The sequence below is a fragment of the Rhodamnia argentea genome, chromosome 8 (genome assembly GCF_020921035.1).
Source record: "Rhodamnia argentea isolate NSW1041297 chromosome 8, ASM2092103v1, whole genome shotgun sequence".
In the NCBI taxonomy this organism is placed as follows: Eukaryota; Viridiplantae; Streptophyta; class Magnoliopsida; order Myrtales; family Myrtaceae; genus Rhodamnia; species Rhodamnia argentea.
In genome coordinates this window covers 8,050,696-8,076,514 of record NC_063157.1, presented here as the reverse complement: position 1 = coordinate 8,076,514, position 25,819 = coordinate 8,050,696, and the positions used below count along the sequence as shown (strand labels likewise).

At 40.8% G+C, this 25,819-nt stretch overlaps 3 protein-coding genes and 1 pseudogene across 3 annotated transcripts; all 4 read right to left on the bottom strand.

The window, feature by feature from the left end:
- Positions 1-238: 238 nt before the first annotated feature.
- Positions 239-1,146, bottom strand: LOC115736642 (small polypeptide DEVIL 13-like). Its single transcript, XM_030668437.2, has one exon. It carries the CDS (start codon positions 1,077-1,079, stop codon positions 711-713), a length of 369 nt encoding a protein of 122 aa, XP_030524297.1. The 5' UTR covers positions 1,080-1,146; the 3' UTR covers positions 239-710.
- Positions 1,147-7,580: 6,434 nt separating this feature from the next.
- Positions 7,581-10,079, bottom strand: LOC115736695 (scarecrow-like protein 14). The gene has a single exon (XM_048284271.1). It carries the CDS (start codon positions 10,077-10,079, stop codon positions 7,941-7,943), a length of 2,139 nt encoding a protein of 712 aa, XP_048140228.1. The 3' UTR covers positions 7,581-7,940.
- Positions 10,080-18,293: 8,214 nt separating this feature from the next.
- On the bottom strand, positions 18,294-20,535 carry LOC115736694 (annotated as a pseudogene).
- A 1,605-nt stretch (positions 20,536-22,140) lies between these two features.
- On the bottom strand, positions 22,141-25,346 carry LOC115736631 (scarecrow-like protein 14). The gene is made up of 2 exons (XM_048283701.1): positions 25,300-25,346; positions 22,141-24,947 (listed from the first exon to the last, which is right to left on the bottom strand). The coding sequence occupies exon 2, from the start codon at positions 24,815-24,817 to the stop codon at positions 22,526-22,528; it is 2,292 nt and encodes a 763-aa protein (XP_048139658.1). The 5' UTR covers positions 24,818-24,947; positions 25,300-25,346; the 3' UTR covers positions 22,141-22,525.
- Between the last annotated feature and the right edge of the window lie 473 nt (positions 25,347-25,819).

Sequence of the window (25,819 nt, the reverse complement as noted above, 5' to 3'; positions counted from 1 at the left end):
TGGTTCTTCTTCCGTGCACTTTCTAGTTTATCCTAGTCGTTGTCATTGCTTGCGGGCCACACTAAATCGTCCTCACATGTAAAAGGAAAAAGCCAGAAAGACTATTCTAAAGGGAAGAATGCTCCTAGCGTGAAATTGGCTTCTAGATTACCAAACCCGAGGATGATTTTTGTGTTTTTCTTTCGGACATAACACGTGCTTCCACGGTCCGAGTCTAGCTGATCCTTTCGTTTCTAGTCTTTCCGTCTGTCCCTCGGCTGATTTACGTGAATATGAGTGATGATGCTGGGATCAATACATTGATCTTTCATCCTCGGATCTACTGGGATTCTAGTACATTTTCCTAAGATGATTTGAGTTCCATAAGTATTTTCATCTCTCACAAAACCAAGGACCCAAGAGACAAAATCTGTGGTACTAGATGGGATCAATCTCACGTGATTCAAATCTATTTGGTGCAAATTACAACCCCGAGTAAAAAGCTGTACGTAGCTCACTCGACATGTCAACAACAATCACAAGTGCATCCAATTCCCCGGAAAAAAAGAAGTAGAAGAAGAGTAAAGAGAGAACAAAAATTGGAACCGAGAATCGGCTCCTCTGGATCGAAAGTACTCGTTCTGTCGCCGTTCCATTTCTGGATCGGATCCGTCTGTATACTATACGTACGACAGTCCCCCCATACATGTTATAGTCCCGAGTCCATTGTGTCAGGAATCGTCGTGCTTGTGCCAGCGGATGAGCATGGCCACACAGCGCTTCATGATGTAGAACCTCGACTTCTGCTCCTTGGCCAAGTTGCTGCACCTGCGCGTCACGTTGGAGCCTTTCTGAGACAAGCTCCGGGAGAGCGAGCCCTTGGACGAGGGGGTACTCGACGACGACGAGGATAACGAGCTCCGCTGGGAGCCGCTCCTCACGAGGTAACTACTAGGGGAGTTGGAGGAAGAGCTCTTGGTTGAGAAACTCCGGGGAAGAGCAAACTTAGACGACGAAGATGAAGATGATCGTGAGGATGATGATGTTGGATGGGCATTGCCCCATCTTCCCTTCTTGGATGGCTTCCACAGGTCCTCCATTTTCCCTTCTTGGGTGCAAGTTCTGAAGCGTTGCTGAATGGGAAAGGAAGATGGGGAAGAGAGATTGATAACAAATTCTTGGGAACTAATATTGCCACTATGAGGTTATAGAACATATATAGGCTCAACCTAAGCGGTTGGTCTTTCGTTGTTATTAAAATGAAAATATTCCTGAAACTGTATGGTCGAGAAGAGCGAGTAACATGGTCTCTAACCTTATCTGAGGATACATCTCCTAGCATTTATTAGGTCCTCCAGAGAGTACTACTGGTTTTCCTGTGACAAATGCTAAGTTTACTAAATTTGGTCGAAAAAATGGATTTCCTGAGCGATGTAATAGAATCTTATCGGGCATTGAAGGAAGAAGATGAAGTGATATATGTTATTGGGCGATTTCTTTTTTCTTTTTAAATATAAACTTAATCACAAGTCGAGGAAGATAAAATCGACATACAGTTGTGATGAAAGGCACGTGTTTCAAAATATTTATTTCTTCCATAATTGATTCATGCACAATATCTTCCACAAATGAAATTCGAAGAGAGCCTTTTGTGAAGACATAAGTGATATAGAATCTGGGCGAATCTCATCGATCAAGAGTACCGTTTGTGTATATATATATCGGTAAGTTGAGCAATGCTTCGATATATCGAATCTCACGGAATTTGTCATTAATATTGAGCACGCGCTGCTTGCATGTGCAGCGTCGAATCGGTTTAGTAAAAGAAAAATTATCAATAAATTGAGGGGTACCTCTCAACAAGGGAAGAGGCACAACATTTTGAAAATTGAAAGTGATGGCTACTATTAGAATTTCCAAGTAATCTATCAGGCCCCGAGTTTTCCTATTGCAAAAGCTTTTTATTTGGCTTAATGTCCGTTTAATGACGTAAGAATTACCATCGAACAGCGTTCCTAACGTACGACTGACCAATTTTTAAGGCTCAAATTTCTAGGAACGGAAGGCGGAGAGAGAGAGGCAGGGGAAGGTGGTCTAGCAATTTGGCAGTTGTGAATTAACAATTTAATATAGTTGATTTTCATGTGAAGTCTCTGAGCTCATAAATTAATGCAAGTTGATTTTAATATTATTATTATTATTATTTTTAAAACTGTAACCAATTATTAATAAGATAAATTTTGCAGGGGCGACGACAGGATACCGTCATTTGATTTGACCAGTGCACCGCCAGCCATGGCCGGTCTCGTTGGTACGTGTGTGTGTGTGACTTCCTCGCTTTGGCTTCTAAATTTCGCTCTTTTTTTTTAAAATTAATATCACGAAAAATTTTAAATTAATATATTTTTGACAAACTTACCTCAAATTAATTTTTTCATAATAAAAAACTCTAAATCTATACATTTATGATAAATTTACCCCAAATTGACACATTTTTGATAAATTTACTCTTCGTTAATTTTCGTTAGATCTAACTGTCAAATTCCTTAATTAGATAACACATGAAAATTAACAGGTGTACCAGTTTAGGATTTTTGCTTTATATTTGTTACATGTATATCAATTTATAGTTTTTCGTGGCATTAATCCAATTTAACGAATAGTAAATTTGTCACGGGTGTCTTGATCTGGAATTTCCGTGATCAAAATAAATAATTTAGGATAAATTTACCACATATGTACTGCTTTAGAATTTTTGGTGGTTGAAAAAATAATTTGAAATAAATTTGTCATAGGTGTACCGGTTTGGGATTTTTCGTAGTATCGACCCTTTTTCTTTTCATACTTTGGCAAATTAAAAATATTTCATGTGGATGACAATTTTTTCTTTTTTTGTGATTGAATTACTGTCCACTCTTCTTTTTTTGCGAATAATTCTATTACGAAGCTAATAGACGTCTGAAAAACAGAATTAAATGGAGTGTCGCATGCCCACATGCTCATCACCTTTCGGTAAAAACCATCGTTTTTACCGAGTAAGAAATGAGCAAAAATGTGAAAAATGATAGGGTGAATATGTTTTCATTCTCAGCGTCTGATAATTTTCACTAAAAATTAAACCCAGAAACATAAAACCTATTTACTATTTCCAAATGGTATCCCTCGGATTCTGTTCGAATTCCAATTTACACTTGTCGAGGCCCAACGCATAATGATCTTTTTATGCAATTCAAGGACACCACTCGTCAGCAAATCGAAAATTAATATACAAAATACACAATCAGATGCTGTGGCCGAGGGTCTTCTAATGATAATAAGGGCGTGAAGTATAATCATTTTATCTTTAAAATTAATTTCTGACCAAAAATAAAAATTTCTATTTTTAGTTTTTGGATGAATTTATGAGTAGATAAACAGTTTGATAACGACACAAAATTTACATTCTTGAAATATAATTTCGTTTGATAATAGCATACAAATTTCCAGAGTTGCTGGCGGACCGACAACCGGCAAAAAGGCGACCAATGAAACGACAAACCGGCGACATGTAGAACGACAAATGGAGGACTGGTGGACGGCAAAACAATGACCAGCGGATAGGTAACCGGGGGACGGCAGATGGCAGATTGATGACGGGGGGAATGGTGACTGGTGGCTGGTGGATTAGCAACCGACGGAACAATGATTGGAGGGCTGGCGACCAATGGACCATCAACTGGTGAATGGCGGCCAACGGATAACGGATTGGCGATTGATGGTCGGAGGATCACAAACCAAGAGACCGCAGACAATAGATATGAGATAGAGGGAGTAAGTGATGAGAAGAATTCTTATTTCTCATTTTTGTTTTAAAAACAGAAAAGATGAAAATTTTATCTTATCATTTCTGTTCCAAACTATAGAAAAATGAAATTGCGTTACCAAACAAATTTATGTTTCAAACCTATTCCAGAAACAAATTTGGAACAGAAATAGAGAGATAGAACGATTATCGTTCGTGCCCTAAGCATCTCTATGCGACGATTGTTTTATATGTTCCATCCATGGTTGTGTAAATACGACTCTAATGGTAATCACAAATCTTAGGTTCCGTTTGTTTGGCGAAAAATAAAAAAAATAATCGATTGTACCGCACAAAATATTTAGTTAATGAAAATAATTATCATCATTGAGATTAATTTATGTCTAAACATTGTCATTAATTGGGAAAATATTTTTTCGTTTACTCATTTATATAAGCGAAATAAGTGATTGATTTAGGAAAGTATTTTCCAAATTATTTATTTTTTGCTAAATAAATGGTGCCTTAAATTAAATAAGATGCGATCATAAGCTCGAGTATCCGAAGCATATATGAGATTTTTTTTTTTCACTCATCAATATAGAAAATCGAATTTCTACCACGCACCTAAATCAATGTGCTTGAATCTGCTCCCCTTTGACCAAAAAAATAAAAAATAAAAAAATCTGCCCCTTGAAAAATTACTAAGAAATTTTGATGAGATGTGATAATGATTTCATTTGTTGAAAATACAATCAACAAGCCATTTTGAGATGACCCGTCTCCGACCTTGTGACCAAACTTTTGGCAAGGACACCGAAGAAAGTAGGGGTGAGCAATTACCTCAAACCTGAAATATATCCATGGGAAGCCGCTTTTTATTTTTTGAAATTTAAAATCTCCCTAGCATATTTTGAAACATGTAACTTATCTTGTCAGAGGTTCTAAACAATATTTTAGGATTTACTCAGGTTCTACAAGTATTCTAAATTGAACGATTACAATGAATTATTAAATCTAATGATCATCATTTGTTTTCACAATTTACTGATCACAATTCATATTTGCACATATAAAAAATATGACACATCAATGAAGTAAAAGTCTCGGTCATGAATATCGCCGATAATAATTTTAGGCTATGGCTGATAAAATTACATATTATTCGCAATATGGTGACGTTTACAGGTGATTTGTTGTGTGTTGTCGCCGCTTAGAATTGTCTTTCGAGTTGTTAATTCGAAATTTTATTATCTGAATTCTCACTAGTCATAAACTTTTTAATTATGCCAATTAAATCTGAAACTTCTTCTTCTTTTTTCCCAATTGAGTTAATTCGATCAATTTTAGCTGAAAATCACCAACGAGAATGTCGGCAGTTTCATGTGACATGATCGGACTTGATATTAATTTTTTATTAGCTTTGTTCTTTTCCTTTTTTCTTTTCTTCTCATTTCCCTCTTTACCTTTTTTTTTGCGAGCCCCAAAGCATAATGATGACCTTCCACTGGCCATCCACGAGTCCCGGTGCAGTGAAAAACAGGAAGAGAAAAAACCAAAAAAAGAAAAAACAGTAAAGTATGAAAAGAGAAGATAAAAAAGGGAAAAGAAAATAAAAAATGTAAAATTATAAAATTTATTAGAATACTGTTAAAAATTATCCACGTCGGCGCTACATGGACGGCGGACGTTCACGTCAGAAATTTTTCCTCAAAATTGGTCGGATGAACTCGTTTGGCAAAACGTGAAAATATTTAAATCTCAATTGACAGAATGAAAAAGAAAATTAAATTGATAAAAATGCAATATGTTTATAAATTTTTGAATAATTTTTTCCCTCATCAAATTTTTTATAAGGGGAAAAAAACGAGGGGGCAACTTTTCGAAGAAGAGCACGGACAATAGTAAATGGTTCCACGGTTTGATGAATTTGATTGAAACATGTTCGTGATCTAGATACCTTAGGATTTACGAATCTTGACCGGTCCTAGTCCATTTGATGCATGCACAAGGTTTTGCCACCGACATCGACGGTCTTTGGGTACCTCAGCACATCACTTTTGGTCAATCGATTTTTTATTTTTCTTTTTCGATCGACCAAACAACGAGGACGCCATTGATAAATTATTAAATAAAACAAGAAATTTGAGAGAAGACCCATTTCGAAAAATGTGGCCAACTCCATGTGATCACTGACAAATTGAATTTCATTTTCCCATTGTAAAGTCATATTTTATCAAATTCCTCATTTCTTTTATTTGGCATCCAGCATCAAATCAGGTTCGTGTGTGAATTCTCTCGTGCCTGTGCCTTCTTGAAGGACGAACGGGCCTCGAGATCCGACGCTCGATAGCCGCTCGGCCCTGCAACATTTAAAAACCGAGCATACGATAAGATAACGGTGTTGGGGATTCAATTTGGTCGGGAAATTGCTGACATGGGTCGAGATTACATGTCACATGGGCGATGTTCCTAGGGTTCTAAAGGGAGCTCAGAGCTTCTTCTGGATGATCATGTGGCTTGAGAATATCAGCATTTGAGGCTGCACGTGCCGGCATGTGACTTGTAACCAGAGGAGATGCTACGCAGACGATAGAATAGGGGAACCAGAACAGGACTTTGTACTGTGATTCAACGGGAACTGGTCAAACCTTCCACATTTTTTTTAATGTTTAAATCAGCCCATAAATGGAAAATACATATATAATATAGTTCTTTTGACCCAAAATTGGAAATGAGTTCCTCTTTTGCCTAGTTTTCAGACCGAGGTTTCGTCTTGGTTTCTCAGAACCTGTGATCAATGCCGGTCTAGTTGACCGTGGAGAAGCAGAATCGTCTGCATTGGTCATCTCGGCTTTCAATGACGTGCTTTGGCCCGAATCGAAGGCCTCCTTCGAACTACGTTGCTTTCAAGATAGGAAAAACGACACAAATGACTTTTGAATTTTGGTCTAATGTACAATGTGACTTTTGAGTTATTAATTTATTCAATATAGTTCATAAACTTTTAGTACATGTTCGATTTGGCCCCCGATCTATATCAAAATATTCAATATTGTGCCCTGGTCTCTATATAGTTTATGGATCACATTGAACGAATTAAAAGTTCAAAGACCATATTACATATTAAGCCAAAATTCAAGGACCGTTTATGTCGTTTTCCATTTGAGAAATGTAAGCAATTTGCACAGAACGTTTCCAAGGCAGATTTGAGCTGGGGATTCAGCTCTGTTTCAAGGGCTATGTCACAGCTCATTGTGTCATTAATGCTATTAGCCATTCCAACCACCAGGCAGTTGCTAATTCATAGTTTCACATGGTTAATAATCATGCTGGTGTTTGCTGCGTCTTCTCTAAAACTTGCTCGTGAAAAGGTAAAAAAACCTTACTTCGTACGCCGCCACGGTCCAACCAGCGGGTATAGTATCCCGCGTAGCGTCACTTGGTTCCTCACACGTCATCAAGGACAAAACCGCAGAATGCAGCAACAATGTTGGATGCATTCTTAACCGTGCATGAGCTTTCCATGTTAATGTTGGAACCGACTATCGGTCCTTTCTCTCGTTTCAAAAGCTAGCTCAAAAGATAAAACTTTCTCTCACACTTATAAACCGATTACAAGCGCCTTCCACAACCTATGTGGGACAACCCCAACAGTTAAGACATGCATAAATATCTGCATAACTTAGACAAACACCAGCAATACTTTGCGAGGCCAGAAGCCATAAAGAAAGAAAGAGATAGAACACACAATGATGAGCTTATCCTAAGTTCAGAGTTGCAACAGAGCAGTAATGGCTAGGCCGGTGTACTACCGGCTGATGTAGCGGAAAAGGGCCGACATAAACTACAAGTATCTACATGCAGCATCCATGGTACTTGATGACATTTAACTCTTGCCCACGAGCATTTTCTCCTGAATTTTGTCTGAAATAATCAATAGCAAGATGAATGGCATTAGGATAGGAAGTTATTGAATATGAACGACAATCCCTCTTGTCATCTCACCATACTTAGAACTCTAAAATACATGATCGCAGGTACAATCTAAACACTTAACTAACACTTTCAATCGGTTTGCCTACCGGCGGTCCAACTGACGACTTACCGAGCCCGGCAGATCTGCAAGGCACGCTAAAGAGACTCTTGTAATGGTTCGTGTGGCTTCACCATCGGAACTTTAAGCAGTTTCCCAACTAGACGATGCTTGAAGTATCCTTCCTTTCCAACCATGCAGCATCCAGTGGCCGTCTTCGACAAGCATCAAATCCTTTTGGCACGCTGCCTTTACTTTCTCCATGTATATCTTCATCAATGCTTTGTCCAAGGGACGCTGCTTGAACCCGGCCTGCGAGACCCGCTTGTGCCACTGCTTGTACGTTTCGGGCCTCTCCACTCTCTCCTTGCCTTCGCTCGCCACGACGTTCATGACTTGTCGCCCATAATATTCCCTCTCAATATTAATTCTGTCGATGTCGTCACGGGGAATATTGCAGTCGAAAATATCGAACAGTGCGGAGAAGTGGAAGAGCGCTTGTCGAAACCGTGGGACGAAGAAAGGAGAGTTGAAAGTTCCATTGACAACAGACAGCACAAATGTGTCTGGTCTCATCTCCCTTATTAGTTTCAGGACGGCATCCCTAGGATTGTTCTCAACGGCGGTCTCATCAAGTAAATTCTCGAACCGGTAACGACAGTTTACTGCGAGAACCTCATTTCTACGGATTTTCAATTCCTCGATCTTGATAGTTTCCCAATGCTGCGAAACTATTGCATTAAACTCGAATGGAACGCCAAACCGCTCGCAGTACTTGGCCAAATGACGACCTGCTTCAACAATTCTCTCTTCAGGTTTGAAACCATGTTGAGGAAGCTCTATGCCTGTGAGGCGAAGCTTCGGGGGCCCGCCGGGCTTCCTCGATAGTAGCTGAATAAGGAGTGGCCACTGGCAACCCAACAACATCCCAAAGTCTATGACATGCAGCGGCTTTGCTGTCTCGGCTACTTTTAAAATCATATTATCCGCGAAAGAAATCGCAATCCTGGTGAAGGGGAAGGCCTTATAATGAGTTTGGTGCGGTATGAGGAGCTCACTGATCGGCGTTCTCTTCAGAGTCAAATTTGTGAAGGTATTTTGAACTGCGATTCCGGCCAAGCGCGCATCAAGACCGTTTGCAAAGAAGTGGGCCGATCTTTGACAGGCATCGCCAATAGGAGAGGAGTGAAGCCTGATCTGCTTTAGTAGGTCGCCAGCGTTCCTGCTGTCGCCGGTAGAGATGGCTTGAGCACAAAGAATGAGGAGATTCCTCAAATCCACCATGCCGTCATTGTTCTTACCATTTTTAGCGTGATTCTTGTGACCGCGACTGCTAGAACCGCGCGTTTGTGCACACGGAGACGAGTTTCTGACTGCTGCATTCGACCTTTTACTGACGGTACTTGTGAAGTGCTCCGGCTCCTCTTCAGAGAGCAAAATTTCATCGAACATCTCCCAGAGTTCGGCCTCTTCCATTGAAGCCGCCGATTGTTTGGTGATCCTCCCTTCCCTTTCGCATAGTTCTTCCCTTTCGTGATTCTTCCTTCCCCTCGGACTGTAAAAAAGAATTTGCTGCTGCTGCTCCTCATCATTTCCAACTTTTAGACCCTGTTTCTTCACGGATGCAGAGAAATTGCCATTTTCGGTAGCATCAATACCGGCAATGTCGCTGGACAGAAACTTACAAGGTTCCCCTATTCCTCTCCTGAACTGCGAGGCTATAAGGGAATCATACTGTACGGGAAACTCACTTGCAAAAGAGGCCAAATTCTGGTTTGCATAGTGGACAAGGCCTTTTGGACGATTTAAGAATAGTTGTGAAGTGGGCAAGCAAGGAGACTGAGAGAAACCGTTGCCAGAAGGAGAAGATAGAAATGAAGAGCGATTGTTCTGTCGGTCGTCTGCAAGCTTCTGTTGCTCCCTAGAATTGTCGGTGCAACCAATGTTGTCGGTTCTGTTGCTTCTGCTGCAATCACGGCCTGTTCTTGGAGAAAGAACGTTTAGGCTCTGAGCAACTTGGCAAACAAATATTGCGGCTTGATTAGGTAAAGCAGGATGTTTGTTGCCGAGAATAATAACATTGTGCAATGATTTCTCGGTGGCTCGTAGAAGCGACGGATCAAAGAACAAGCAGAGTTTGTCCTCCATGTTTTCTTCCATAAGCATGCTGCTTATGTAATTAAGAATCTGTTTGGAGAAATCATTGCCATCTGAGTTGGAGGCCGCTTCTCCATTCAAGCTCCCAGAGCGACACGAATCAGACAGCTTAGCCTCCGAGTTCATGGCGGTAGATGGCATGAGATTACAGAGGCCTTGATTTGGTAAAAGGAAAGAGCAATCCACGCAGTTCAGAATCAAAGGATGATGCTTAATATGATTAGACCCTACCCTTGGGTAATGACACTGACCCGTACTTGGAAAAGTTTCGATCTCGTCTACTCGAGAACCATTCATGAAACGAGAGAACCCGAAAACACCAACTTTGTGTATTTCTACTACTTTCATACAGCATCAAAACTCATCTGATCGCCAATCCATTCAACAGTAAGGTAAACATTCATTGGTAACGAAGATTGAAGGAAAAAATCAACACGGAAGTATCTGATGTGGTTAGGAAAAAAAGCAGCAGCTGAAAATGCTCATGAATATGTCGACTTATGAATGCAAACTCAAAGCAAAATCAAATTAATAGCAGAAGGTAGAAGAACTCGAATGCTCATGGATCCGAAGAAACAAATTGGAATGGATCTGAAAGGACAAAAGAGAGACAAAACGCAGGATCAATGAAGGGACTAGCACTTGGCTTGTGGAAAGGTGGATGAGTTCTGTCTTCCATAGATAGACCCGGACACCTAGGACAAGAAACAAGCAGAGAAGCATTGTCATTGCAGGCTGAGGAATTCTCTGTTAAACAATGAGAAGGATGATAAGAATTAACCAGAGAAGAGGATGAGTCCAAAACCAACGGATCAAACGAAGAATTTCCAATCTGGGTGAGCTAGTTAACTACAAACAATCACTGAAAGTTAAAAAGTTTTTAATTTTTACAAGCCCCGGAGTATTCCATGATCGTAGCCTTTTTACAGTCAGTCTTTTGTTCTCAGTCTGACATGAGCAGGCCTCAACTCTTACTTCTATGGGTTTATCTGTTAATTTTACATATAAAGAAGCTGCTAGTCTGACAGTCTGACAGTATTGTCGGTTATTTCTAACCACACTATCTCTTAATCGATGAGTGCTTTAAGCTAATCACGTGGTAAATGTGTGTGGATCTACGATTGAGATTATTCCGTCCCTGACAGTACTGTGAAGGAAGCATTTTCCTTACACATAATCAGATATTAAGTTTGTTCAAACGAAGCTTTAGATAACTGGACAAACATATATTTCCCAATTTAACTTTTTTAAATGCAGATATTAGCACGCCATCTCCAAAACCGCCGAGGTGCGAGCTTCTCCTACATGGGGAACGGGAAAACCAGCTATGCCAGCCATTGTCCATCCCTATCTCAGGACAAGCTTATGTTACTTACTTCTGTCGTTCATTGTCTCGTAGACTCATACAACACTTCTCATGCATACACATTACAAAATATTATCTTGTTTACATAGGTTAGAACTGGACTAAATATAGATTAAAAAGGCTAGAGCAAGATCTAGGAGCAAGTTTCGAAGAAGCAGGTTGATTTTGATCATTCCTTCGTTGTCTGGAGCGTTGCTGTCACATTGTTAAGCGATGACGACGACGACGACAGTACTTTGATTGCAGTCTTCTGTGAATAGTAAATTTCTTCTCGTGATGTGCCAATTCAATTTACACTGATTTTGTATCATGGGGGTTCGTTTCACATTTGCTTATGATAGTTGGAAAAATGGCATCATAAATGTCATAAATTTCATACGGCACTCCCTTCAATGCATAAATTTTCGAGTATCCCCCCGTGTCACTCAATTGAAAAAAAAAAGACAATTACTTTAGCGCCATATTCGGCAATTTGTGTGGCCCGAAAATCTAACTTGGCAATACTATAGTTTACATAGTCCGACATGTCTTGGCAATAAAGTGAACTCGGCAAATTTAGTGCTAAACGACATCGTTTTTGTTAGAATATTTCAATATTAAACCATGTTTTACTTTAACAGTGTAAGCTTTTTGGACAATTGGTAGTGATCTTACTAAATCTTATATGGTATTAGAGTAAGAATTGTCGAGTTTAAATCTTTTCATGCCCTTATTGCCTGCCCAATCGCATACTTCCACGCTTTAGGCTTGACGAACTTCATTGTTGTTGCAACCCGGCTTCTTCAAAGCCTAATAGCAATCATGGCTGTCTTAATTTTGTTTTAGCGCCTGCCAATGGCATCACTCAAGTCAGGAAAAAACAAGAATCTCTGTCAACTTACTTGACAACAGCAGAATATACCGTCGACTTTGTCCCAACGAAAAGATGTAGCGACCAAGCACACGATTTCCATAAACTTTCGGCAGATCCGAGCAGCGTAATGAAACATATGAGACAAAGCCAGCAGCTTATCATTTATCGATCATTCTCGGTTTGTCTCATTTTCGTACACAAGGGAACAAGTAGAGAAGGCCGGTTCGACGGAACCGCCGGTTCCGGTTCAGGAACCGGCGGTTCCGGTTCCAAAAAAAGGTGGAACCGCCGGTTCCAAAGCACAATTGATTTTTTTATCAAACCTACTTCCTTTTTTTTAAAAAAAAAAAAAACCGGCCCGGAACCGCCGGTTCCGGGCCGGTTCCAACAATTTACAAACCGGAACCGGCCCTTGAGGGCCGGTTCCGGTTCCGGGTTGGAACTGTGGGCCCGGTCAACGGGCCGGTTCCGGGCCCACGGGTCCATTTGGCATCCTCTAGGAACAAGGCTCGCAACTCAGAGAATCATCGGACCAGCAGATCCGTCCTTGCAAGCATATTCGACCCTTTCGACGCGGGTTTTGCAAGAATTACGAGTTCCTTAAGTATCAATTAACGTAACCATACCCTCAGTTTGCTAGAGTTGAAATGTTGCCGTTGGATTGGTAATCAACCAGGCAACATCTCGTTTTGGTGCAAATTGTCACTCCAAAGATCCTTTAAGGGAGAATATGTTCACCATTGGAAAGAGCTACTATAGAGTGAATTTACTTCAAACGGAACCACACATACACAAATTATGCCGAAATTTAATCGACGACAAAGCTTCGGAAGGTAAAGATGCAACGCCGAAATTTAATGGACGACGAGATGCCTTGGATATATAACAAGGATGCACGCCGGAATTTAATTGACGACGCGAGTTTGGAAACTATAACTACATTGCGGAAATCAAAAGATAAATGAAAGATAATATGTTTATTTCTTTGTGCGTTGGGTCCTCCAAAGAGTACGATGTGGCTATTTAAAGTCTACAATTAACTGCTATCAATGAAGTTATAAAAGAAGGTTACAAACAGAGGTTACCGAACGGTTACATCGATGATTGCATTGACTCATTACCTTGACAGTTTCTTCGACTCCACTATGTTGAATTCTTGAAGGTTTCTTTGACTCCGCTATCTTGACGGTTGTTTTATTCTACTATGTTAATGGTTACTTCTTTGATGGTTGCATCCGAATTATCAACTCCACATTTTATCAATCCCTTCAAATTGTCGATGATTGAGTTCATAAGTGACCAAACTCTGCTCTCATCGACTAAGCCTTTCACATTCAATAATAACTAAAAGTTGACCATTTTTTTGTGCAAACAAATATAATCAAGAGTCATCAATGTGTCTCCTTGTCATCTGCAAACTTGATTTTTTCTTGCTGAATTTTATCTTTGGTCAGACTCATCATATAACTCATATCTTTCCATGAAAGGCACGTTTTGTGTAAAGTCTCAATGTGATCCTCTATGCTTAAGTAGTTTCTAATACTCAGACACTCTCGTTGCCACTTGGAATAAATCAACAAAATTACAACCTTCTGAATTTTTCTCTAAGATTGAATTTCAATTCACTGAAAGCCAAATTTGCAAATTCTTTTTCGAAGAGTGAAGTAAGAAATCTATTTCTAGTCTTCTTGAATCAAGCAACAAATTGATCAATTGATTTGTTATGGTATTGATAAATTATGGCCAAATCAACAATCGATACTTCAAGCATCATTCTATAAAATTGAGAATGAAATTATCTTTCCATCTTATCACAAGTATGGACTGAATTAGGAAATCATTTCGTATATAAAGTAAATGTAGTTTTTGATAAAGACAAAGGAAACAATCTAAGTCTTAAGACTTCATTTCTTCCTGCCTGTCCACATTGGATAATAAATTGATCAATGTGTTCAATGGTCAACTGGTCATCTTCGACAGTTGAAACAACAAAGTTAGGAGTTTTGAATTTTCTAGGGTAAAGTATAGTGTCAACCTAATAGAATGTGGCTTTCTATATATTGGCATGACCTTCCTCTTCAATGCCTAATTGTTGTAATACTAGTTCAACTACTTGATCAGGATTTGCAAGTTGACACCTTTTCTGCCCTAAGTTCAAGTAGATAGGCCGATAGATTTGAACTTCCTAACCCCTAGGTTCAAAGTAGATAGGATTTTTAGGCATTTATAAAATCCTCACTATTGGGAGATCATTTGGCCTAAATTATTTTCTCCATTCAATTGATTAAGAGTTGGAGGAATATATCTGGAAATTGTTGAGTTTGGCTAGATCGGTACACACCGATTGAATATCCCGAGCTTGGAGATGACAATGTTGATCATATTAATGACTATCAACCTAATAAAAAATGTGTCTTGCTGTATGATTCGTCATCTTATTCTACTGTCTCTTGAACATCCTCTTCATGCTAGCCACCAAATTAATGTCTAGTGCTATCTCACTCACCAGCGCCTCCATTAAGTGTCGTGTGATTTTGAGGTTGTCCCCTTGGCTTGGCTCTCGCTCTGGAGTGGTTGAGGTCTCGGATTGGTAGCCGTATCACTAGAGTTGTTTCCTCCAATATGTCGGGCTTAGGATGATTCCTTGTTCTTGGTATTGTATTTCCTCAAAACAACCACGATCGTCCACCAGGCATAACAAAAAGATGTTTCGTGAGAATTCGACTCAACAAAATATCTTTCACTTGAATTCGTTCTTCGAGTTTTATTAGAGAAGACAGGTTCTAGGCCAATTCCAGACAGGAAATATCACGGTTAGGCAAGAGAATCCATAACTTCACTTCAAACGAACTAAACGTACACAAAATGTCACACCTCGAAACCATCAAAGACGGAGATATAACACTATTGTCCTTCCACTCAAAGGACGTAGCTGTAAACACAAACCCGATATCAAAGTATATATTTCTAACTATCACAACCGTACTCATATCCAGACATCAACTAAAACAACTACCAAGTTCCCGTCAATATTGCTCTTGTCCTACTTTTTTGCCAGTGAAGAACTTAAAAAAATTAGAATGAATGAAATGAGCAACCACAACTCAGTGAGTAATACATCTATTTTAAGAGGATTGAGCAACCACTATGTATACATACTAAGCAATACCAAAAACTCATACTTCAAACCCAACATATAACTTACAATATTAAATTAAATGAGTTGTTCCATTTCAACAAAGCTTTAAACAAGTTAGAAGTACTCATTTAATCACATTCACAACTCAAACATCAATGGTTAAGTCCATTGATCAATCTCTATCAAAAATCATGTCGATGTTTCATTCCATTGACTAATTTATTGCTCAATACACTACCATGGTTATAGCACAACACTTAGTGACAAGGTGACCAAGATTCCCCCCTTAGCAAGGTCTCCACCTATATTGTCGGTGGCTCAGTCCAAGAGGATATATTCTAAAACCGGTATGCATACCCATAAGCCCTTAACCTAAAATCACAGTAATATTGAGCATCAAACCATCATCCTTCAACATCATAAAATCATAACCTTTTGGCAACACTTTTTGTTCGCAGGAAATACCTATCTCAAAGCATTTCTCATACCATCCAGAAATCCATTCGTAAACTATTTCGCGAAGTGATTCATATGTATTTTCTCACAATACCTTGCATAATATGTTTTCTAAAATATTCGTAAATAACCAAAAAGTAGTAAATGCTCGATCTGCTTTTTATGCAATAACAATGTCATTTCATAACTCATACTTACATAATCCATATCATTTTTGATAATGAGTTTTACAAACTCAAAGAAGAGATAGTACCACTTACCCGGGAATGCCCAAAATCAACAACACATGGCTAAGCGATTATTCAATATCGTAATCCATGTGGCCTTAGGCAATCTACTAAAAATCGCCCAAAATAATGTTCTTACAACTAGGCATTCTTGGTAGAGCCACTTCCATTTATGTGACGCCCGGGAAATTCGAATTACGTAAATTGCCCGAATTCAATAAAAGGAAGAATTATTATTAAAGAGAAATGTTTGTAATTTTGGATTTTGATATTTAAAATCCTACTGGGGCTAGGTTTAGGGTTAACACCCTATAAAAGGTGTTATTATAACATTTTTTAGGATGATGATTATTATTGAATTTTGAGATTTTTCTCTTTAATAAATCTCGAAAATACTAAAAAAATAGGAAAACCCATCTAGACGATCCCGAATCGCAAAAATCCATCGTTCATCACTGCCTATGGCAATGAATATTGATTAGGACGCCGTTTCGCTTCAGCCGACCGAATTTGAGCCCGATCCGATGTCGTCGACCCGATCCGCCGGTTCTTGACAAATCACATTTTCGCCTTCCGGTTGGATTTCTGCCTCTCCAATAGATGAATATATCATGAAAATCTCATTTTTTTCATATATCTTACCAATTTTATTTTATGAATATTTTTAATTAATTACATAATTACAACATTATTTATTAATTATAGATCTTAATAAAATTTTACATTAATTATTGCTAATTATGTTATAAAGATAAACTTCACAAGAAAAAAATTATAATATTATAAGTATCAATAATTAAAAAACAATACGAAATTAAAAAAAAAAAAGGCTCGGTATGGGCCTTGCTCGGCAATGGGGTTGCCGAGCAAGGGCTGCTCGGCACCTCAACCGCCGAGCGAGGCCCAAATTTGTAAATATTTATTTTTAAAAAATTAATTTGGAAAAAAACCCTCCTAGTTCAACCTACGTGGATTCAAGAATAGTGACCAATTTGCACAGAATGTTTCCAAGGCACATTGAGCTGCCATTCAGCTGCTCTTTCTTCCAGTTTCAAGGCCTATTTCACAGCTCGTTGTGTCATTCATGTTATCGGCGATTCCAACCACTAGACACTTGCTATTTCATAGCTTTACAGCCGGTATTTGTTGCGTCTTGTCTAAAGTTGCTTAAAAAAAGACCTTACCGCAAATGCAGCCACGGTCCAACCACCAGATACTGGTGCCGAGAGAACCGTTTAATCATCATGCAAAAACGTCACAGGCATTACGGTACAATATCCGATATAGCTTCACTTGATCCCTTGCCCGATACAAGAGGAAGACTACATCGAAGGACAGAAGAGCAGAACATGATGACGGATGCATTCTTAAGCACGCACGAGTTTGCCATGTAGGTACTGGGCGGTGTCGCAGCAAAGAGGAGTTCCAGATCTGGCGAATCGATGTAGAAGCATCCACAAATATCTGTACGACTTGACAAAAACTAGTTATACTCTGCAAGGTAGGCAGCCATAGAGGAAGGAGGAGATGGAACACACAATGACAAGCTTATTATTGTGTCAACACATGCTGGAGTTCAGAGGTGCTTCAGAAACTGAGTTGCTGTCATTGTTCATGTTGAGGTTAAGATGTTTGAGGTCCACTTTCGACCACAGTTCGAGCTGAGCAGTTTAACTCTAAATCATTTCGCTATAACTGAGATGCGCACATATCACTAGGCCTATATGAAGCCATTCCTTCTGAGAGTAATTTTATGAAGAATCCGAAATGGCACCATGGCCGATCATTGTTAAGGCGGGAAAAATGCTTCGCCCGGCTTCTAATGAGACTAGAACAGCAGTGTTGGTAAGGGTTAGGTCGGTGTTCTGCCGATAGGTAATGCATCAATATAAACTCCAGGTATCTTCATGCAACATCCATGGTACTTAACGACATTTAACTCCGCTACAAGCATTTTCTTTTGATTTCTCCCAAAAACAATCAATAGCAAGATGAATGACATTATGGTACGAAGTTGTTGGCTATGAAAATGCTCCTTTTGGTATCTCACCATACTTAAAACACTAAAATACATGATCTCAGGTAGAAAAGAAGTAATTGACTGACACGTTTGATCGGTTTGCCTACTAGTGGTCCAACTGACGACTAACCGAGCGAGGCAGATCTGCAAGGCATGCTGAAGACTCTTGTAATTCATCCATGTGGCTTCACCGTCGAAACTTCAAGCAGGTTTCCAACTAGATGATGCGTAAAGTATCCTTCCTTTCCATCCCTGCAGCATCCGGTTACTGTTCGAGAATCACCAAATCCTTGTGGCAACGTATAGCCTTTCTATGTAGATCTTCGTCAACGCTTTGTCCAAGGGACGCTGCTTAAACCCGGCCTGTGAGATCCGCGTGTGCCACTGCTTGTAGGTTTCTGGCCTCTCTACTCTCTCCAAGCCTTCACACGCCGTGACGTTCGTGACTCGTTGCCCATAATTATCCCTTTCCATGAGCAATCTGTGACTGTTGGATACATTGCAATCGAGCATATCATACAGTGCAGAGAAGCGGAAGAGCGCTTGTCGGAACCGTAGGAGAGTTGAAAGTTCCATTGACAACAGACAGCACAAATATATCTGGTCTCATTCCCTTATAAGTTTCAGGACAGCATCCCTAGGATTGTTCACGACAACTGTCTCATCGAGTAAACACTCGAACCGGTGAAGGCAGTTTGCGGCAAGAACCTCGTTTCTGCAGATTTTCAGTGCCTCGACCTTGATAGTATCCCAATGCTGCGAAATTATGGGATTATATTCGTGGAATGCCAAACAGCGAGCGGTACTTGGCTAAATGATGACCTGCTTCAGCAATTGATTCTTCAGGTTTGAAACCCTGTTGAGGAAGCTCTATCCCTGTGAGGCAAAGCTTCGGGGCACCGCCAGGCCTCCTCGATAGTAGCTGAGTAAGGAGCGGCGACTGGAAACCTAACAAGATGCCAAAGTCTATGATATGCAGTGTCTTTTCTGTCCTAGCTACTTTTAAAATCATGTTCTTTGCGAACAAAACCGCAATCTCGTTAAAGGGGCAGGCCCTGTAATGAGTTTGGTACCGTTTTACGGTCTCACTGATCGGCGTGCTCTTCGGAGACAAATATGTGAAGACATTTTGAACTGCAGTTCTGGCCAAGCGTGCATCGAGAGCATTTGCAAAGGCATGGGTCACTCCATGACACGCATCGCCGACAGGAGAGGAGTGAAGCCTGATCTGCTTTAGCAAGTCGCTAGCGTTCCTGCTGTCACCGGTAGAGATGGCTTAAGTACAAAGAATGAGGAGATTCCTCAAATCCACCATGTCCTCGCTGTTCTTAGTCTTTTTAGCGGGATTCTTGCGACCACCAGAGCCTTGCGTATGCGTTACTGGAGACAAGTTTGTGATCGCTGCATTTGATGTTTTACCATGGGTACTTGTGAAGGGCTCTGGCTCATCTTCACAGAGCGAAATCCTATCAAACATCTCCGAGACTTAGATCTCTTCCTTCGAAGCTGCCAATTGTTTGTCGAACCTCCCTTTCCTTTCGCATAGTTCTTCCCTTCCGAGATTCTTCCTTCCTCTCAGACCGTAAAAAGTGCCTTGCTGCTCCTTCTCATCGATTCCAACTTTTAGTCCACGCCTCTTCATGGCCACAGACATTCCCATTTTCGGTAGCATCGATACACGCAATGTCACCGGAGAGAAACTTCCAAGCTTCCTCAAGCATTCTCTTGACCTGCGAGGCTCTGAGGGAATCATATTGAACGGGAAACTCACTTGTAGGAGTGGCCAAAATCTTGTTTGCATAGTCGGCAAGTCCTTTTGGACAGTTCAAGGATGTTCGTGCAGCGGGCAAGTCAGTAGACTGATAGAAACACTCGCTAGAAGGAGAAACTCGAAGTGAAGAGCCTCTGTTCTCTCGGTTGATCGCAAGTGTCTGTTTTTCCCTAGAGTCGTCGGCACAACCAATGTTGCCGGTTCCATTGTTATTGCTGCAAGCCTGCAATCTCGGCCTGTTCTAGGAAAAAGAACATTTGTGCTCAGAGCTTTTTGGCAAACAAATTTTGAGGTTTGTTTAGGTAAAGCAGGAAGTTTGTCACCGAGAACAATAACCTCATGCAGCGACTTCTCAGTTGCTCATAGAACCGACGAATCATGGAACAAGCAGAGTTTGTCCTCCATGTTTTCTTCCACAAGCATGCTGCCCATGTACTCAAGAATCTGTCTGGAGGAATTATTGCCATCCGAGTTGGAGGCTCCTCCTCCGTTCAAGCTCCCACTTCGACACGACTCAGACAGGTTGGCCTCAAAGTTCGTGGCAATGACCGGCATGAGATTATCACGGCCTTGATTTGGTAAAAGCAAAGAGCAATCCACACAGTCTAGGTTCAAAGGATGATGCTTAATTTGGTTAGACCCGACACTTGGATAATGACACTGACCTGTACTTGGAGAAGTGTCGACTTCATCAACTTGAAAAACGTTCCCGAAATGAGAGAACGTAGAAAACACAGACTCTGAATCCATTTTTTTCCCTCGAATCACATGTGCAACAAAAGTGAGATGATCTGAGTTTTGAATGGGACCATCAGAAGCTCAAATCAAAATCAAGTCAATAGCAGAAGGTAAAAGAACTCGAACACCCGGTGGATTCCGAAGAAACGAACTTGGGTTAGAGCCAAAAGAACAAAAGAGGGACAAAACACAGGCTCTACGACTTGTACTTGGCTTGTGTAAGGTGGATGAGATTTCTCTTCCATATACATACACACACAGAGAGAACAAGGAAAAAAGCAGAGAAGCATGGTCATTGCTTATGTTGTCTAGTTCTGTCGATTACTGCCTTGTAAGACTCCTACACATCATTTCTGATGCATGCAAATAATAAAATATTATCGTGTTGACATAGGTTGGGACTGTACTAAATAATGTCCAAAAATTATGGCAAGATCTATTGAGTAAGTGTTAAACGCGTGTTAATCTCAATCTCTCACTCGCTGTCTAACGCATTGCCATCACATCGTTAACCAAGGACAGCGACAAGGATGATGATAACAGAGCACTTGGATTGGCGTCTTCTGTGAATAGTAGCATTCTTCTCGTGAAGCGGTGATTTGATTTTACTGAATTTTGTATCACGACTTCCTTCTGGACTTGTCACATTTGCTACTTTCCTTTGATTTGCTAGTTTCTTGACTCTGTTTTAGCGACTGCCAACAGCAGAAGAAATCTAAGAATCTCTTTGAATTGAACTGACCAGACCCAAACTGTTTCATTTCCTACAGAATGAATATGCCACCGGCTTGTCCTAACGAAAAGACATGACAACTTGCAAGCAAATTAGATGAACTTTTGGAAGATTCCGAGCAGTGTTGTCTAGCATAGGAGACAAAGCGAGCTGCTCATCCTTTTCTCGAGAAAATAATTGAGGCAAGAAACTCGAGAAAAATGTTGGACCGCCCCATCTGTCCCTAGAAGTAGATTTCTTCCTTATCGAAAGGCATTCAGAAGGTAACATCTCATTTGAGTGCAAGATATTACTACAAGATCCTTCAAGAGAGAATATGTTCAGCATTGAGAAGAGCTAGAGAGTGAATATCAGCCGGAAAGTCAGGGAAAAGGCATCGGCTGATTACCTATTTCAACTTACCAGACAGACACAGGTACAGTTACCTTAATGCTACGGAACCAGTCACCAGACCCATGAATTAGGGTCCACTTTAGGCAGATAAGCAGAGATACTAGAGATCTCTAAACACCTTGTCAGAGGGCACCTACCCTCATACACAGGATATTCGGACATGCTATGCTGATTCCATAGATAAACTACTCACAGATATCTAACCACAATACCAAGAAGGATGAGTTGATGTTCTTTTGATTTGGGATAATATCTTGTACCAGAAAGCAAAGTCATACTAAAAGTACACTAATATGCTTATAGCTGAAGAAGCCAATGACCAGAATTATTCTTACGGTTTATGATAGAGTCTTCAAATAATCCTCGAATGCAGCGAAAGAGACATTACATCTATCTGCCTGCTTATTAGGATTGAAGTTCTGGTCAAGTGCAAATGATTCAACTGACATTATTAGACTAATCAACCAGGCTGCACCGTTCATCACCAGGCATGCATGACAAAATTCAACTATAAAGATATATCATACATATAGAGGTATCAAATCACATAATCTGCTGTTTACCGTCTATGACAGAAGTACATCTCCCTAATGTAATGGCGAGAACCCAGATTCTGCTACTAACTGTTAGAAAAGCAATCGGCTATACAAGTACAGCTGGTTATGTCCTACCAAAGCAATGATAGTGGCTCAATCAAGTTCTGCTCAATCATTTTACCTCACCTCCAAGAAACCCTGTAAATGTTCTCTTTGTCAAAAGAAAGATCCAAGCAGCAGCTCCACAAATTCACGCTCTTTTCGGGAAACAGAAATGCCTTCAATGAGTACTCAGTCGGGTCCATCCGGTAGATGACTCAGAAAAATGCTCATCAAAGTCCTAGACGAGTACCCAACAAGATGAAGCATACAGTATTCGGCCCTTCCAACCATGCAGCATCCAGCAGCCATCTTCATCAGCCATGAAATCATCATGGTACTTCTCCAACTTAGATCGCAATTTCTTCATAAGTGCTGAGTCCAGTGGCAATTGCTTGAACCCGGCCCTCATATTGCGAATTTGCCATTGCTTATATGTCTCTGGCCTCTCAACCCTCTCCGTCCCCTCACATGCAATGACATTTATAGCTTCTCGGCCAAAGAACTCTTTCTCAAACATCAGTCTCATCAGGTTATCCCTCTCTAACGTAGTATCGAATGCATCAAACATGGCAGAGTAGTGAAAGAGAGCCTCACGGAACCGTGTCACGAAGAAGGGGGCACTGAAAGATCCATTGACAATGGCCTGCACAAAGAGATGTGGCCTTATTTTTCTGATTAAATTCAGAACAGAATCCCTGGGATTATTCAAGACAACTGTCTCATCAAGGAGGTTTTTAAATCGAAACATGGTATTCACAGCGATGGTCTCGCCCTTCCTTATTTTGAGATCCCCAATTTTGATAGTATCCCATTTCTGAGCGATTGCATTGTACTCAAATGGAACACCAAATCGCTCGCAGAACTTTGCCAAGTGGCGTCCTGTCTCCTGAACTCTTTCTGCTGGTCGAAAACCTCGCTGGGGAAGCTCTATCCCTGTAATACGCAGTTTGGGTGGCCCGCCTGTCCTCTTGGAGAGACGAGAGATGAGAGTTGGCCATTGGAAACCATATAAGATTCCAAAGTCGATAATATGAAGCGTTGTTGCTTTCTCAGCTAAAACCAAGATCATATGGTTCGCAAAGATGGTTGCCATTTTCTGAAACGGGCAGGCTGAATGATAAACTTGGTAAGCTTTCAGAGTATCAACCGCTGATGTTCTTTTAGAACCTAGAGCAGTATAGACCTGAGTACCAGTGCCCCCTAAGCGTGCCTCGAGGCCATTGGCCAAGCAATGTGCCAACCTCTGAGATCCATCACCAAAGGGGGAAGCATGCCGCCTAATCTGCTTTAGATAGTCATCAGCAGTCCTCCGATCGTCTGAAGAGACAGCTTGTGCACAAAGGATCAAAAAAGTTCTGAGATCCACGACCTCTGTCTTATTGCTGTTTTTGGTTGGTTTCTTATTATGAACCTTCCCACCATTAGCAGCGTGTATCTGTCTATTCTGCTGTAAAGATTCACTAACTTGTTTTTTAGAGGATTCATCAGCTTTGGAATCTGGCCTCCTGTCCTGAGGATTACAGAGCAGGATTTTAGCAAACATTTCGGCTAGGTCAGTGTCATCAACATACGCTGCTGACTGCTTGTTACTCCTCTCATCTTCAAATTCTGTATCCTCCCTCTCATGGTTCTTCTTTCCCCTGATTCCATTGAGAGGCAGAAAGTCACTTTCATCCTTCTCCAACTTAACCACATTCACCGATCTCCTTTCCTTCAACCACGAGTTTCCGCTGCTCTTCTCCAGATCAATAAATAACTGAGTACCTTTGGGAAGGAATCTGCTAGCTTCCTCTACACCTCTCTGGAACTGCAATACTGATTGGCTCTCGGTCGAGAAGTCAGGGAACAAAAGGCCACTCCCTAAAGATGCATTCATCCGATTACCATGACTCAGGAAGCTGTTTGGTAAGGAAAAGGATGGCTGAACATGAGCATTCACAGTGGACTGAAAAATGAACTCTCCTGTGACCGAAGATTGTGGCGTAGAATTTCTGCCGTCCCCAAAATCACCGACCCATTGATGATCAGCAAAGTTACTGCTGCTGGTAATGCTAGAAGGGCTGCTCTTACCATAGTCACTACTGTTTCCCGAGAAATTATTGTCCGGACTCTCCATGAATGGAGGGGAGAGGTTCGCTTCAGATGGGTACGTCTCACCGAGAACTTCATAGAGCGACTTCTCAGCTGCCTGGAGAGCCGAAGGGTCAAGAATCATACATGGCTTCTCCTCCATGTCCTCCTCCAGAAGCATCTGATTTATGTACTTGAAAACGGTTTCGGAGAAGTCGCTATCGTCAGATGGGAAATCCGTCTCCGCACTTACAACCGAAGGCGGGGCGGCATTACAACGCCTAGGGTCAGAAGGGAGGAAAGGTTTGTCCAGGAAACTAAGATCCGAAGATGGGTCCTCGCGTTCGAAGCCATTCAGCAAATTCACGCGCTGATCTGAGAATGGCAAGAGTGTCTCGTCATCGAACTTGAAGGCGCTCAAGGAGCCAGAGAATCCGGTGACACGCGGTTCCATAATCATCTGCCGGTGCAATTGCCCCCCCGTCAACCACCCCTAATCCCAACACTGCCTGCACAAGCAATTCATCAACAGAGCGCAGAATCTTTCCTACCCAGAAATCACCAAGAAAAAATCGCACATTCCTAAACCCCTGAAACCACGATTCGCAAAAAGAAAACAGCAAAAAAAAACGACGTTAGGATAGGAGAAACATACGGACCAAGCTTAAACTATAAGTGGAACACAGCATCCGATGCTCCGCGACCTCAAAATCACGCGATAATCGGCTCACTCATGCACAGAATCTTTGGAAACAGACACAATCGGCGATCCTAAGCTCCCCGGCAGATTAAACAACGCACGAAGCACAAAAGTGGCAGTAACTCGGATCATCAGAAACCACTAAACCAGTACCGAGTCCCGCCCGCCTAAAACTCCTACAGAAAACAGCAACGAACAAAAGATATTCGAGATCTTGCCGTGGAAACGAAGACGAAGCCTACCTCCTCGGAGCAGAAGAGAGAGAGAGAGAGAGAGTTGGAATTTTCTCTCTCCTAAAGCTTCGGCAGCGCTTCGCAGCCCGCTCGTGAGGAGTCGTGACCCACAATTTCTCATCCTTTTGACGTTTCGCTGAACTCTCTTTAATTACCATTTTTTTTTCTTTTTTCTGTTTTTTAAAGCCGTCAGAGTCAATTACGGGAAAGTCCGAATATATATGTGTGTATAAATCCATGTGATTAATTAACTAATTAATTTTGGACAGATTTTGTTCTTCTCGGCCTACTCAGGTTTGTGCGACGGCGGAAAAATGTTCGATTCGCTTTCATCCGCAGAAAGTGGAGGAGTTGACAGCGACATTAATATCTGAATTTTTTTTAAGTGCCACCGGAATGCAAAATTTGTATCGATGTGACAAAAATACTCTACATCTATCGTAAAAAAAAAATTATAAAATTTGCCCACTCTGATATCCCAAATTCTTGTCGATGTGATAAAAATTCTTCGATTTTTTTTTTACGCCGG

Bases quoted from the DNA above. Each gene is read 5' to 3' on its own strand.
- LOC115736695 (XM_048284271.1), bottom strand. From the start codon at position 10,079: ATGAACTCGGAGGCTAAGCTGTCTGATTCGTGTCGCTCTGGGAGCTTG.
- LOC115736642 (XM_030668437.2), bottom strand. From the start codon at position 1,079: ATGGAGGACCTGTGGAAGCCATCCAAGAAGGGAAGATGGGGCAATGCC.
- LOC115736631 (XM_048283701.1), bottom strand. From the start codon at position 24,817: ATGATTATGGAACCGCGTGTCACCGGATTCTCTGGCTCCTTGAGCGCC.